We start from the raw sequence: 15,261 nt of genomic DNA, 5'->3' as shown, positions 1-15,261 counted from the left end.
TCATAGCTTTTCCTCCAAGGAGCAAACATCTTTTAATTTCATGGCTGCAGTCACCATCTGCAGTGATTTTGGAGCGCCCCCCCCCCCCACAAAGTCTCTCACTGTTTTCCCATCTATTTGCCATGAAGTGAGGGATCAGATGCCATGATTGTAGTTTTTTGAATGCTGAGTTTTAAGCCAAATTTTTCACTTTCATCAAGAGGCTCCTTAGTTCTTCTTCACTTTCTCCATAAGGGTGGTGTCATCTGCGTATCTAAGATTATTGATATATCTCCTGGCAATCTTGATTCCAGGTTGTGCTTCATCCAGCTTGGCATTTTGCATGATGTACTCTGCATAGAAGTTAAGTAAGTAGGGTGACAATATACAGCCTTGATATACATACTCCTTTCCCTATCTGGAATCAGTCTGTTGTTCCATGTCCCATTCTGTTTCTTCTTGACCTGCCTACAGATTTCTCAGGAGGCAGGTAAGGTGGTCTGGTATTCCCATTTCTTGAAGAGTTTTCCACAGTTTGTTGTGATCCACACAGTCAAAGCCTTTGGCACAGTCAAGAAAGCACAATTGGAAATGCTTTTTTGGAACTCTCTTGCTTTTTGATGATCCAACAGATGTTGGCAATGTGATCTCTGGTTCCTCTGCCTTTTCTAAATCCAGCTTGAACATCTGGAGTTCACAGTTCATGTACTGCTGAAGCCTGGCTTGGAGAATTTTGAGCATTACTTTGCCAGCATGTGAGATGACTGCAGTTGTGCAGTAGTTTGAACATTCTTTGGCATTGCTTTTCTTTGGGACTGGAATGAAAACTGAGCTTTTCCAGTCCTGTGGCCATTGCCGAGTTTTCCAAATTTGCTGGCATATTGAGTGCATTACTTTTACAGCATCATCTTTGAGGATTTGAAATAGCTCAACTGGAATTCCATCACCTCCACTAGCTTTGTTCATAGTGATGTTTCCTAAGGCCCACTTGACTTCACATTCTAGGATGTCTGGCTCAAGGTGATCACACCATTGTGGTCATCTGGGTCATGAAGATTTTTTTAATATAGTTCTTCTGGGTATTCTTGCCACATCTTCTTAATATCTTCTGCTTCTGTTAGTTCCATACCATTTCTGTCCTTTATTGTGCCCATCTTTGCATGAAATGTTCCCTTGGTATCTCTAATTTTCTTGAAGAGATCTCTAGTTTTTCCCATTCTACTATTTTCCTCTATTTCTTTGCATTGATCACTGAGGAGGGCTTTCTTCTCTCTCCTTACTATTCTTTGGAACTCTGCAATCAAATGGGTATATCTTTCCTTTTCTCCTTTGCCTTTCACTTCTCTTTTTTTATATTCTTTATTTTTTTATTTTTAATATAAATTTATTTATTTTAATTGGAGGTTAATTACTTTACATTATTGTATTGGTTTTTCCATACATCAACATGAGTCTGCCACAGGTATACACGTGTTCCCCATCCTGAACCCCCCCTCCTACCTCCCTCCCTGTACCATCCCTCTGGGTTGTCCTAGTGCACCAGTCCCAAGCATCCAGTATCATGCATTGAACCTGGACTGGTGACTCATTTCTTATATGATATTATACATGTTTCAATGCCATTCTCCCAAATCATCCCACCCTCTCCCTCTCCCACAGAGTCCAAAAGACTGTTCTTTTCACAGCTATTTGTAAGGCCTCCCCAGACAACCATTTTGCCTTTCTGCATTTTTCTTGGGGATGGTATTGACCACTGCCTCCTGTACAATGTCACGAACTTCTGTCCATATTTCTTTAGGCACTCTATCAGATCTAATCTCTTGAATCTATTTGTAATTTCCACTGTATAATTGTAAGGGATTTGATTTAGGTCATACCTGAATGGTCGAGTGGTTTTTCCTATTTTCTTCAATTTAAGTCTGAATTTTGCAATAAGGAATTCATGATCTGTGCACAGTCAGCTCCTGGTCTTGTTTTTGCTGACTGTATAGAGCTTCTCCATCTTTGGCTCCAAAGAATATAGTCAATCTGATTTTAGTATTGACCATCTGGTGATGTCCATGTATGGAGTCTTCTCTTGTGTTGTTGGAAGAAGGTGTTTCCTATGACCAGTGCGTTCTCTTGGCAAAACTCTGTTAGCCTTTCCTCTGCTTCATTTTGTACTCCAAGGCCAAATTTGCCTGTAAATCTAGTCATCAGTCATTTTATAATGAATGCCTATTTTAAGAAAGCTATGTATTGTTTAAAATTTTATTTATTTTCTAATTGAAGGATTATTGCTTTACAGAATTTTGTTGTTCTGTCAAACATCAAAATGAATCAGCCATAGGTGTACATCTGTCCCCTCCCTCTTCTTATGAATATTCCTATGAATAGCACCAAATATGCAATGAGCCTGCATAAAATATATAGATTTTTTTTTTTTGCTTATTATTTCTGAGAGAGCATTGCCCTTTCGAGGCAATTCTTTGGAGTATCCATGAGCATCACAGTTGTTTCTGATCACAAAAAATATTTAATTGTATCATGAAGAATATAGGAGAATTTTTTCAAAACTACTCTAGTTCTTGGCTCTTAGATTTTCCCGGAATTCTCTGTTGGCCACCTCATATTTTCTTATAGGCCTAATGAAATTATCCAGATTTAAAGTAGAAAACCCCACTATCAAAATTCTGTGGCACATTTCAAAAGCCTTAGGAATTCCTGCTGTATATCTAATGAAGTTCATATTTATAATTTTAACCATTGCTCTAGGGAAATTGGTCTTTATTCACCATGAGTGAGATGTATTTTTACCACAACAAATAAGAAAGGTTTTGGAACAAATTGTGGAGATAGTAGTTTCTTTGTTCAAAAAGAAATTTTCACTTTCACCTGGCAAATGATGTACTTGATTCCTCTGTCTCATAGCTGGTATTTCATTCCTATAAAAGCCTGGTGCTGCCTCGGGAGTTCTGGTAGCAAGTCCTAAAGGAAGGGAATAAAAAACTATTGGCATGTAATTTTTTAGCCCAAATGAACCAAGAGTTTTTATCCTAGAGGTGACTTTCATAATAACTATTTGGAAGGCACAAAATAACTGCCTTTACCTGAGTATTTTCGTACTGTTCCAACAGAGGACACTTTGAAAGGAAGAGCTTTCTTTCTTGAAGGATGTAATGGGGTTTTAGACATGCAGAATTACACAGAAATGGCATTAAAACTAGGCTCTAAGACCTAGTTTTAACCCAGGTTTGAGAACAGAACTGATTTTTTTTAAAGCATTTTTTGGCATTAGTTTCCATGCTAATTTTTAATAAAGATATCTTAGATAAATATTATGCTATTGTGTATTGTAGATAGTGAGAATCGTGAGGATGGATGGCTGCTTAGGTAGCAGCAGTGTTACAACCTAATGCTTACCCTCCCAAAAAATGTTAAACTGAGAAAATGATTTTTAAAGGTAAACCTTCAAGGAGAAAAAATTTAAAAATGTACACCTTGTGTGCAGACATAACCCTACAGTTGAGGGCTTGATTAATTTTCAACTCTTGGCCCAAAGAAAAAGGGACTGTTTTAGAGGATTGCAGTCCTGTTCCAGATTTGCTAGAGCTAGTGCTGATGTTAGCTTCTGCTCACCTCTTTGGAAAGTATGTTTCTGCAGTAGCCAAGCTGCACAACCTTACCTGGTGAGTGAAATATGGTTAGCTACACAGCTTTAAGGAAAGATAATTTGTATAACTATTGCTTTCATGTTTATTTCTGCAGATAGACTGTCAGGTCCATTTGTCACAGGATATTTTTATTTTGTTCGTTAGTTTATTCTCAGTGGATATCATGATATCACTCTTAACTATAGACACTTTGACTTACTTTTTGAATGTAACAGTTGGGTGAATGAATAATATGAAATGATTGTTATCTGGAAAGCTGAGATTATCAATGTTCTGATTGGTTCATTGGGATCTTTTCAGCTCCCAATCCATATTCTGTTCTCTCACATTATCCTAAAGGAAGTATTTACTAGTTTGAAACTTCATCCTGTATTATTTGCAGTTTATTGGCATAAAAGGGAGTTTAAGATCCATGTAAGAAGGCAGAGTTATAACATGATTACTGGTCTCTGGCTTTCTTTATTTCTGATATCTCTTACTCAGAGATATTTGTGTCAAGGTTTTAATATGTTTTTTAGCAGACTTAAATAGGTGAGGGTTGGGATCCCAAAACAGAAACCGAGAAGGGAAGCAACTACTGAACAAATAATGTAAAAAAAAAAAAGCTTTATAGAGTCGTGGTTCTCCAGTGGTCCAGAGACCAGAAGCATTAGTACCACCCGGGAACTTGCTAGAATTGCAAACTACCAGACCCCACTCTAGATTTATTGAATTTGAATCTCTTATACTCAGCAATCAATGTTTTAATAAAAATTCTTCATATGATTCTGATATAGGTTTTAAGCTTAAAAGCCACTGCATTTTGTGGAAAAAAAGAATATTGGCTCTTAAATGTTATATATACATAAAAAAGGAAGATATACTGAGATATAAACATAATAATTATCATTACTAGTCAGACCTATGAAATTTCTCTAAGTGTATGAATCAAGAAGACTTGCTAGGAGGCATGACTGTTTTTATTAGCTTTTCAAAGGTTAGAATGTATTACAAATATTCTTAATCAGGTATATTGATTCTATCACTTGTAAGTTATCTAAACATTTTAACTGTTTGTATTTTCATTCTTTTCTACCTCTAAAGATAATATACATCATGAATTTTATAAAGCTACTGTTTAAATTTTAAATGATGTTTTTTTCATGGTTACATTTTAAGATTTGATTGGGCTAAGAATCTTCATTTACCATAGCTATACCTTTCCTGATAATTTAGATTGAATGCAGCAATTTTTACAACAGCAAGAGATTGCAGAATGTGTTTTAATGTACATTTGTTGGCATAGTATGCTGGAAATAATGTTGAACACATTCTCCTTTGTGGGATTAAAAAGATTCATTAATATAACACAATTATTTTTCCTTTTTCATGACAAGTGGAATAAGCAAATATTCATTATTTCCAGCAATTTTAACTAAGATTAAAAAAAAATCTGTTGGTATTTTCCCCAGAAAGATAAACTTCACATATCTTAAGAAACATATACAGTGATTAGAAAGCTAATGTAAGAAAAAATATCATTCTTCAATCATGATTATTTATAGTTTAAAATGGCTACTAAAGAAGAATGGGACCTGCCAGTAAACCATTCTCAAATAAGGCACTGAAGTGGTAATGAATCTTAGTCAAGCATTTCTGTTCCAAATAACATAATACAAAAGTAGTCAAAATCTTTCTGTTTTGAAGCAGTCTATTTGATTGCATGCAAAGTCCTTTGAGTGCTTTGCAAAAAAAAAAAAAAAAAAAAATTGATGGTGTTTCCAAATCTGCTTTAACATTAATGAAAGAAGAAACAAAGGCAGAGGACTAAAAGAAAATGTCTATTAAAAACCTGTAGCAATCTTCATAATTAACTATGAAATTTTGAAAGACATATACCTGGGACTGGAAAAAAAGAAAAGATATCTGCACATCTATTCAACATTGTTTTGGAGGTTCTAGCTGATTTCTTCCTTTAAAAAGAAGAAATAGAATTGTCCTTTTAACAGAGTCAGTTCAGTTCAATTCAGTCACTCAGTCGTGTCCAACTCTTTGTGACCCCATGGAGGATAATTAGATACACAGATAATCTAAAAGAACTGACAAATTACTGAAGTTAAATAAGTTTATCAAATGTTCTGGATATAATATCAATATACAAAATTAATTACTTTCATATTAAAGCCACAAAGCATAAAAAGATATTAAAAATTTACAACAAAAATCAAATACTGAGTAATAAAGGTAATGAAAGATGTGTAAGACCTCTACAAAGAAAAATAAAAATATTACTGAAAGAAGAAATAAATGAAGAGATACCAATGTGAATATCAGCTCTGACGAACTGATCTACAGATACAATCAAACTGTAGTCACTATCCAAGCATGTTGATTTGTGTGCAAACTGATAATTTTTTCAAAAAGTTATATGAAAACACAAAAGACCTAAAATAACTATAGCATTCTTGAAAAAGAACCACAAAAACAAAATTGAAGGACCTATACTATCAGCAATACTGCAAAGCTACAGCGGTTAAAACAGGAATAGGATAAATGATAGATAAACATGCAAATGAAGTAGAACATAAAGTCTAGAAACATAGATACATAGTAGAGTACACTAATCTGTGACAAAGGTACGATTTTAGTGCCTAGAGGAAATGATAGTTTTTTCATAAATGGTCCTTATTAACTGGATACCTAAATGAAAGCAATAAACCTTGACTCTTTCCTCACATTAGACACAGAAATACATTTCAAGTGGAACTTGAACTTAAAATTGAAGGTAAAACAAAGAGGCTCCTAGAAAACAGGGAAATAGTTTTATGACCTTAGGGTAGACAAAGATGTTTTTAAAAACAAAACACATAAAGCATTAACAATAAAAAAAATATTGATACATTGAGCAACCTTAGCATTAAAATCTTTTGTTCATCAAAAGACCACCTTTAAGAGAGTAAAAGATGAGGCACAGAATGGGAAAAGATAGTTTGCTCTATATATACCCAACAAAAGTACTTCTTTGTACCTATCTATACACATACCTTGGAAAAGGCAATGGCACCCCACTCCAGTACTCTTGCCTAGAAAATCCCATGGACAGAGGAGCCTGGTAGGCTGCAGTCCATGGGGTCGCTAAGAGTCAGACATGACTGAGTGGCTTCACTTTCACTTTCCACTTTCATGCATTGGAGAAGGAAATGGCAACCCACTCCAGTGTTCTTGCCTGGAGAATCCCAGGGACGGGGGAGCCTGGTGGGCTGCCGTCTATGGGGTTGCATGGAGTTGGACACGACTGAAGCGACTTAGCAGCAGCAGCAGCATACACATACCTATCTATACACAAACATATCTATCTACCTATCTATACACATACACAGAATTTCTTACCAAAAGAAAAAGTTGGCAACATAATAATGAGTAGAAGACCTGAATATCTCATAAAAGATGATATTAAAAGTAGTCAATTAACATAAGAGAAGTTCATCAAAATCATTAGACATCAGGGACATGCATTGCAATTTGATTCCACAGTGAGATAGTCTTATATATACCTCAGAATGACTAAAGTTGGAAAAATAAAAACATTGGCGAGTATGTGGAACAAATATAACTTTTATATGCTATTAATGGAAGTAAAATTGGTGTAACCACTTTATAAAATTCAGTAGTATTTACTGAAGTTTAACATGTGCATACCCTGTAACCCCAAAACTCCACTCCCAGATACATGTAACACAGAGATAAGTTATATTTGTACTAAAAATTGTACAAGATTGGTCATAGCAGCTATACTTATAATAGCTCCCAACTGAAAACCACCTAAATATTCAGCAATGATAAACTGCATAGAGATATATTTGTATAATGGAGTATTACACATCAATATCATCAGCAACATAGATGAATATTATATATATTGGGAAAAAAAGCAAAAAATAAAATGTAGATATTGAATGATTTCATTCATCTGATAGTCCAAAACCCACAAAACTAATCTTTGATGATGAAAGTCAGAATAGTAGGTACCTTTGTGGGTGTTAGTGGCTGAGAGGGGCAAAAGAGTAGTATCTAGTAACTTCCATATCTTTTGATATGGGTACAATTATATGGAGTATTCATTTGTAAAACTAGTCTGCCTGAACTCTTAAGAATTATGCACGTCAAGGTTTATATATTATACCTCAGTTTAAAAAAACGTTTATCCCAAAAGAGGTAAGGCCAGGAAATACAAAAAGAAATTATAAATAAAAGCAAGAGTTGTGGTATTAATAGCAAAAAGATGATATCAGGTGGACACAATATAATATGAACAATGGTGATTAACATAAAGGATGCATATATCTTTGACTATTTACACATAAATATAAAGAATAAAAAACAGAAGATACAAGGACAAATAGAAATACATTATTAATACAGTATTTTAATTTGCCTTTTTCCCATCTTTGACAAATCAAGTAATCAAAACGTAAGTAAGGACATGAATGACATAATAAGGTAAAACTTTCAGCTGCCTAAACCCACACACTTACATTAAATAACTCTTGGGTAAAAGAACTATAAACAGATTGTTTACTATACATAAAATACTGTTAATGCAATCTTAATATATCAAAAGGTATTATATGTTTAATGCAGAGTTCAAATTAAAATAAATAAATTTAAATTAAAAAAAATAAATAGCGAAAAAAGGAAAAAAAGAGAAATTTAGCCCTGCTATATCAACATGTAAGAAATAATAAATATAAATGAATTGAGCATCTACCACAAAAAGGTGACAGGGGAAAAATGAAGGAAAACAGAGGAGGGTACTAATAATGATAAAAGCAGAAATCAGTAAGGTAAAAGAAAAAAACAAAAAATAGTAAAACCAAAAGTTCGTTGACTCAGAGGGAGAGGGAGAGGGTGGGATGATTTGGGAGAATGACATTCTAACATGTATACTATCATGTGAATTGAATCGCCAGTCCATGTCTGACGCAGGATGCAGCATGCTTGGGGCTGGTGCATGGGGATGACCCAGAAAGATGTTATGGGGAGGGAGGTGGGAGGGGGGTTCATGTTTGGGAATGCATGTAAGAATTAAAGATTTTAAAATTTAAAAAATAAAAAACTAAAAAAAAAAAAAAAAAAAAGAGGACATCATTTCCTTTTCTAAAAATAGCTTTATTGAGGTATGATTGACATGCAATAAACCACACATATTGAAATTTGATGTTTTGACATGTTATGATGTATTGTCCTTTTGGTATATTCATATCATCTTTACCTTTGTTACACTATACATAATAAATCTTTTTTTTTTTTCTAAAAAAAAAAAAATAGTAAAACCATTGTTTCTGTTTAAATAGAAAATAGATCAGCTACTTGGTAGCCTAATTAAAGAAAGGTTCTCAATCTTTGCATATATTCATTGTACATTTCAGAGAAAGTATAAATATGCAAATAAGTAATGATGGGTAAATGATTTACAGGGGAATTCCAGTAAAACATTAAAAAAAAGTAGATAATGTATAGTATTTAAATTGCTGGCCATAAAGAAGTCCTTAAAGGCAAAGATCAATGTCTGATTATTTAAAAAAAAAAAAACTACAGTAAAACACACCATAAGCAAAGTTAAAAATTAAATTGAAAAAAATATCTGGGTCTGATGTCACAGAGAAAATTTTAACTTATGAAGAAGACTAATTATTATGAAAAAATAAATAACCCTACAGAAACTGAGCAAAGTATATGAATAGATAATTTACAAAATATTTAAAGAGCTCTTAAATGAAATATTTAATTTACAAAATATTTAAAGAGCTCTTATATAAAAAGGTATTCAACATCACTTATAATATGTGAGAGGTAAATTGAAACTGCAGTAACATCTCTTTTACTAAACAGACTTGCAAAAATTAAAAAATTTGATAACAAGTATTTTCATGTTATTGCTGGAAGGAATGAAAAGTTATAAACCCCAAGGAGAGCAGCTGGAGATTAAACAAGTATATCCTCTTTGACTCAGCAACTTTAATTTTAGGAATTCATCCAATTGGTATACCTGAACAACATTTAGTTACTGCAGCAGTTTGACATAGCAACAGACTGGTACTGAACTAAGTATACTTTAATTGGTGAAGTGATTACATAAACTATCATATACACATGTAATTCAATATCATATAATGTAAATAAGAAAATAATGAAATGGAAAGCAAGATACACTGTAAAGTGAAACAAGCAAAGTCCAGTGAAATGCGAACGATATACTGCTTTTGTATAAAACAGAAAGCAAAAGCCTACTTCTTTTTGTTTATAAACACAAACTGTCTAGAAGGATAAACAAACTAACAATAATTATTTTTTTAAGAGGATGGAAACAATGCATGGGGAAAGATGAAAGGGAAAGTTTTTAATTCCATTTTTGATGGTTAAAACCTAATAGATGTGTTACTTTCAAATTCAGATTATGGATGAGAATTTAAAGTGAGGTTACATTATCTAAATTTGATACAGGATGTTGAATTATATTTTAATTGAAGATTTGTGGTGCAGGAATAAGTCAAAGTAATATTTTAAGAAGATTAATTTTGCACCATGATATGCAAAATGAATTCTAACAGGGAGACATGGAAAACAGAGACACCTGTTAGAATATCTTTATGATATCATAGGTGTAATAAATACCTAGATTAGGATGGTGCCAATGGGAATACAAGGGTAAATGTATGAGGCTATGCTTAAAATGAAAGCAGTACAATAAGGATTAAATGGATATGATTAAAACAAATTTACACAGGACACAACTAGATTCTACTCAATATACATTCTTAAAGAATAAGCAACTAGCAACTCTTAAGGGAGTATACTGAAGAAATGTCACAATTCCAACTGAATTTCTAAAGGTCAAAATTCACTGCTTTATAAAGAGATTACTGTTTATAAATTTGCATGAAGTTTAAAATAATTTTTTAAATAAAAATGAATTATAAATTTGGGTACCCTATGAAAACAGACCTATTCAATGTCAAAGATATACCTAACTTTTTGGTGCTTAAGAATTTATGTAATACTAAAATCAGGTAAATACAAATTTTCTTAAAAAGCAAATCATTCATAATGATTACCACCACCAATTTCTACCTGTTTAAATTTTTTTCACATACTTTAAAAAGTACTCCTTAATTTTGCAAATGTTGCAAAGACTTACTCCTAATAACCTTTATACTCATGTTTTTAATATAATGGGCTCACACTTTGTTTTACTCCCAACATATAATTTTTCTTTGCCAACAAATACATGTTTCAAAACTATGATCCAGAGGGCTGGTTTCTTATGCTCCTCTGCCTGTGTTTCCCACTAATTAAGCTCTAGCTGTAAAACAATTTCTACATAACATAACCAATTTTTACTTAGCATTACTAATATATCTGTAGAATAACCTTCCTTTAAAATGTCTTTAAAAGTACTGTACTCATACCTTTGATCTTAAGTTTTGGGGAAGCCATAAATATTTAAAGACATTTATATTTTATTTTGGAATCAAATTTGCTTATGGTTGAATTTCAGAAATGAAATTATACATAATTACCAAAATTATGAATTTCCCAAGAATTATGAAGATAAGGCAGTGGATTACTACAATGAGTTACCAGAAGCCTGAAAATTACCATTCATGTTTACCTGAAGTAGGTGACTTGCAGCGCTCAAGTTCCTGGGGAACTGGACTGTCATTCAACTCAGTTAAGCCTAAAAATGAAATGAAAAAACATGAGGAATTTTCTAATGTTTCATAGATAATTATTAATTCCTATAAGTTTTAAAATAAGGCTTTGTTTTTCCATTGTGAGAACTTTTCTATGCTCATGTTACGACAATTATTTTGAAATTTTTTAACAATGGTACAGGAGAAGCAATAACTGATATATTTAGGGTAATTGAATATAACAGTAGAAAAATACAAAATCCCTTTTCTTATTTTTTATATCAAATAATATTTTAGTAAATGACCTAGTTTCATCTGAAAGTAGACCAAGAATAACATGAATTAGAACTTCTTTTAAAAAAAATCTACTCAAATCTCCCATTTCCAAGGGAAATTGTTACTGGCTTTTTAAAAGACTAAGGAGATGTTACAAATTTTAAATATTATACTCATTTATAAAAGTTAAGTAAATACTAAGTGATGTGTTCAATGGTATCAAGTTCCTTTTTATAATAAGCACTCTATTTTCTTCATTTCTAATATTCCTTTATTTTAATGTCACTTTCCTGAAAAACACAAGGGACACGCACAATGGATTAACAAAGATTTTGTAATTCCCACTATCTGCCAGTCTACATCCCTATGGCATTTATAAGATATCCTTATCATTTTCCTATCCTAGTTGGAGAGTTTCACATTTCTTTTCTTTGTAAATAGAGTTTCTAGTTTAATGTAAATCCCCATACCCAGGGGTACTTAAAAGCTATTGTCAATTACTGAAATGATCTTTATTCATATTCCTTTCCTACCATCCTCTTCTTTATGTAATTTATACTAATAAACTTGCTATAGATTAAAAAAATCATAGCACTTTAGAAATGTCCACTGTGACACTTAAACCCAGTCATTATGTTTATAAAAAAGAAATTGTAAGTTTGGAAAGTTTATTTACTTAAGGTTACAGAAATGAGTAGTGCCAAAGCTTCAATAGAATTCTTTATATGTTTTGCTTAAGAGTCTTTCATCAGAAGTAATTGTATTTTCTTCCGTTTGTGACTTATCATTCCATTTCCTTTAAGACAATAAAATGTCTTTTGATGAGCAAAAGATTAGTTTACCTTAAGGACAATTTGTTTTTTCTTTTATTTTGAGTTTTTTTTGATTCCTGTATAAGTAATCATTGCCTATCCCACGGTAATGAATATATCATTCTTTGTTTTCTCAAGAAATTTTCATTTTCAGGACTATAATTCTTCTCAAGTTAATTCTGATTATGGTGTGAGATAGGGATTAAGGTCCATTTTTTCCCCCTATTTGCCCAGTTGTTCCATCATTATTTGTTAAAAGATTTTCCTTTCCTAATTGATTTGTATTAGTGCCTTAGTCAAAAATAAATTGACCACGTATGCATGGGTCAATTTCTTGATTCTCTCTTCTACAATCATTGGTCTATTTGTCTTTTTTTTTCTGACTACCACAATATCTAATAATGTAGGCTTACAGTACATCTTGTAATCAGGAAGTGAAATCTTCCAACTCTGTTCTTTTCAAAATGTGTTTTAGTTATTCTAGATTCTCTGAATTTCTAACATCCATTTTTAGAATTGGTTTATCAATTTCTATAAAAAGATATGTGTTCTTGTTGTGCTTAGTCACTCAGTCGAGTCCAACTCTTGCGACCTCACAGACTGTAGCCTGCCAGGCTCCTCTGAACATGGGATTCTCCAGGCAAGAATACTGGAGTGGGTTGCCATTTTCCTTCTCCAGGGGATCTTCCCAACCCAGGAATTGAACCTGGGTTTCCTGCATTGCAGGCAGACTCTTTACCAACTGAGATATGCTAGATTATTAGTGAATTTTGATAAATGTATAGATAAATTTGGTAGAATAGCATCTTAAAAATATTGAGTTTTCCAGCCCATAAACATGGTACCTCCATTTGAATAATATTTAAACATTTCCTTTCTGTAGATTTGTGTACAGAGGTCTTACACATGGCATTTTTCAAGTCTTCTATTTAGCTTTTGACCTTCTGCCTAGTTCTTGTATTATATTTAAAAGTAGAGTATTAAAATATCCAGTAATTGTGGAATTGTCTGTTTCTCCCTTTGAATCTGTCAGATTGCTTCAAATACTTTGTAACTCTGTTGTTAGGTATCTGAAGTGAAGTGAAGTGAAAGTCGCTCAGTTGTGTCCGACTCTTTGTGAACCGATGGACTGTATAGTCCATGGAATTCTCCAGGTCAGAATACTGGAGTGGGTAGCCTTTCCCTTCTTCAGGGGATCTTCCCAACCCAGGGACTGAACCCAGGTCTCCTGCATTGCAGGCAGATTCTTTACCAGCTGAGCCACAAGGGAAGCCCATGAATACTGGAGTGGGGAGCCCATCCCTTCTCCAGGGGATCTTCCCAGCCCAGGTATAGAACTGGCGTCTCCTGCATTGTTTACCAACTGAGCTGTTAGGGAAGCTAGCTGTTAGGTTTGTTACATCTTCTTGATATACTGACCATTTTTATCACTTTAAATGTCCCTCTTTAATAAAATTTTTATTCAAAATCTTTTTGTCTGATATTAGTAGAGCTATTCCAGTTTTTTTTTTTTTTTATGTTTGCTGTTTGTGTGATATTTTTCTATCCTTTTACTTTTCCCATTTGTATCTTTTGGTGTCACCTTCAGATAGCATGGAATTGGATCTTGATTTATTTAAAAATTCAGCCCAACAATCTGTCTTTTTATTTCCTGTATTATTATCTATCCACATTAAATGTTATTACTGATACAGGGTTACATGTGTCATTTTAGGTTTCCTGCATAACTCATGTATTTCTAGTCTTCTAATTCTTCCTTATTGCTTTGCTTGTACTTAAGTAAATATTTAAATATTTAAGTGATATTTAGACAGTGAAGTGATAAATTTTACCCTATATTTTTGGAGCTCTTAGTGGTTATTCTGAGTTTAACATATACATCTTATAAGAATCTACTTCTGATGTATACTAAATTCCAGTAGATATAGAAACGTTATTCTTATAGCACCATTTTTTCTTCCTCTTTTATATGCTATTCAGTTCAGTTCAGTTGCTCATTAGTGTCCGACTCTTTGCGACCCCATGAATCGTAGCACGCCAGGCCTCCCTGTCCATCACCAACTCCCAGAGTTCACTCAGACTCACGTCCATCGAGTCCGTGATGCCATCCAGCCATCTCATCCTCTGTCGTCCCCATTTCCTCCTGTTCCCGATCCCTCCCAGCATCAGAGTCTTTTCCAATGAGTCAACTCTTCACATGAGGTGGCCAAAGTACTGGAGTTTCAGCTTTAGCATCATTCCTTCCAAAGAAATCCCAGGGCTGATCTCCTTCAGAATGGACTGGTTGGATCTCTTTGCAGTCCAAAGGACTCTCAAGAGTCTTCTCCAAAAGACTTAGCAAAAGCATCAATTCTTCGGCCCTCAGCTTTCTTCACAGTCCAACTCTCACATCCATACATGACTACTGGAAAAACCATAGCCTTGACTAGATGGACCTTAGTCGGCAAAGTAATGTCTCTGCTTTTGAATATGCTATCTAGGTTGGTCAAAACCCTCCTTCCAAGGAGTAAGCGTCTTTTAATTTCATGGCTGCAGTCACCATCTGCAGTGATTTTGGAGCCCCCAAAATAAAATCTGACACTGTTTCCACTCTTTCCCATCTATTTCCCATGAAGTGATGGGACCGGATGCCATGATCTTCGTTTTCTGAATGTTGAGCTTTAAGCCAACTTTTTCACTCTCCTCTTTCACTTCCATCAAGAGGCTTTTTAGTTCCTCTTCACCATAAGGATGGTGTCATCTGCATATCTGAGGTTATTGATATTTCTCCCAGTAATCTATATTATATCCATATGTATCACAAACCCCAACAACATATTGCTATAATTATTGCTTTATATAATTTTATTTTTTATAAAAGCCAAGAGA

General features: G+C 33.5%; 1 protein-coding gene across 5 annotated transcripts in view; it reads right to left on the bottom strand.

The window, feature by feature from the left end:
* Nucleotides 1–15,261, bottom strand: part of STXBP5L (syntaxin binding protein 5L) — a 330,353-nt gene that overhangs the window by 75,719 nt on the left and 239,373 nt on the right. For 3 of the 5 annotated variants that reach the window (XM_060418502.1, XM_042231962.2, XM_042231964.2), the window contains 2 exons: nt 11,284–11,349; nt 2,854–2,946 (listed from right to left, as the gene is read on the bottom strand). In XM_060418502.1, the coding sequence (XP_060274485.1) occupies nt 2,854–2,946; nt 11,284–11,349 (159 nt within the window). The remainder of the gene's footprint in view (nt 1–2,853; nt 2,947–11,283; nt 11,350–15,261) is intronic. The other 2 variants (XM_004002958.6, XM_012095350.5) reach the window with 1 other exon arrangement.

The sequence above is a fragment of the Ovis aries genome, chromosome 1, assembly GCF_016772045.2.
Source record: "Ovis aries strain OAR_USU_Benz2616 breed Rambouillet chromosome 1, ARS-UI_Ramb_v3.0, whole genome shotgun sequence".
Classification (NCBI taxonomy): Eukaryota; Metazoa; Chordata; class Mammalia; order Artiodactyla; family Bovidae; genus Ovis; species Ovis aries.
The sequence above is the reverse complement of the archived record's forward strand: the minus strand, read 5'-3'. Positions and strand labels throughout refer to the sequence as shown.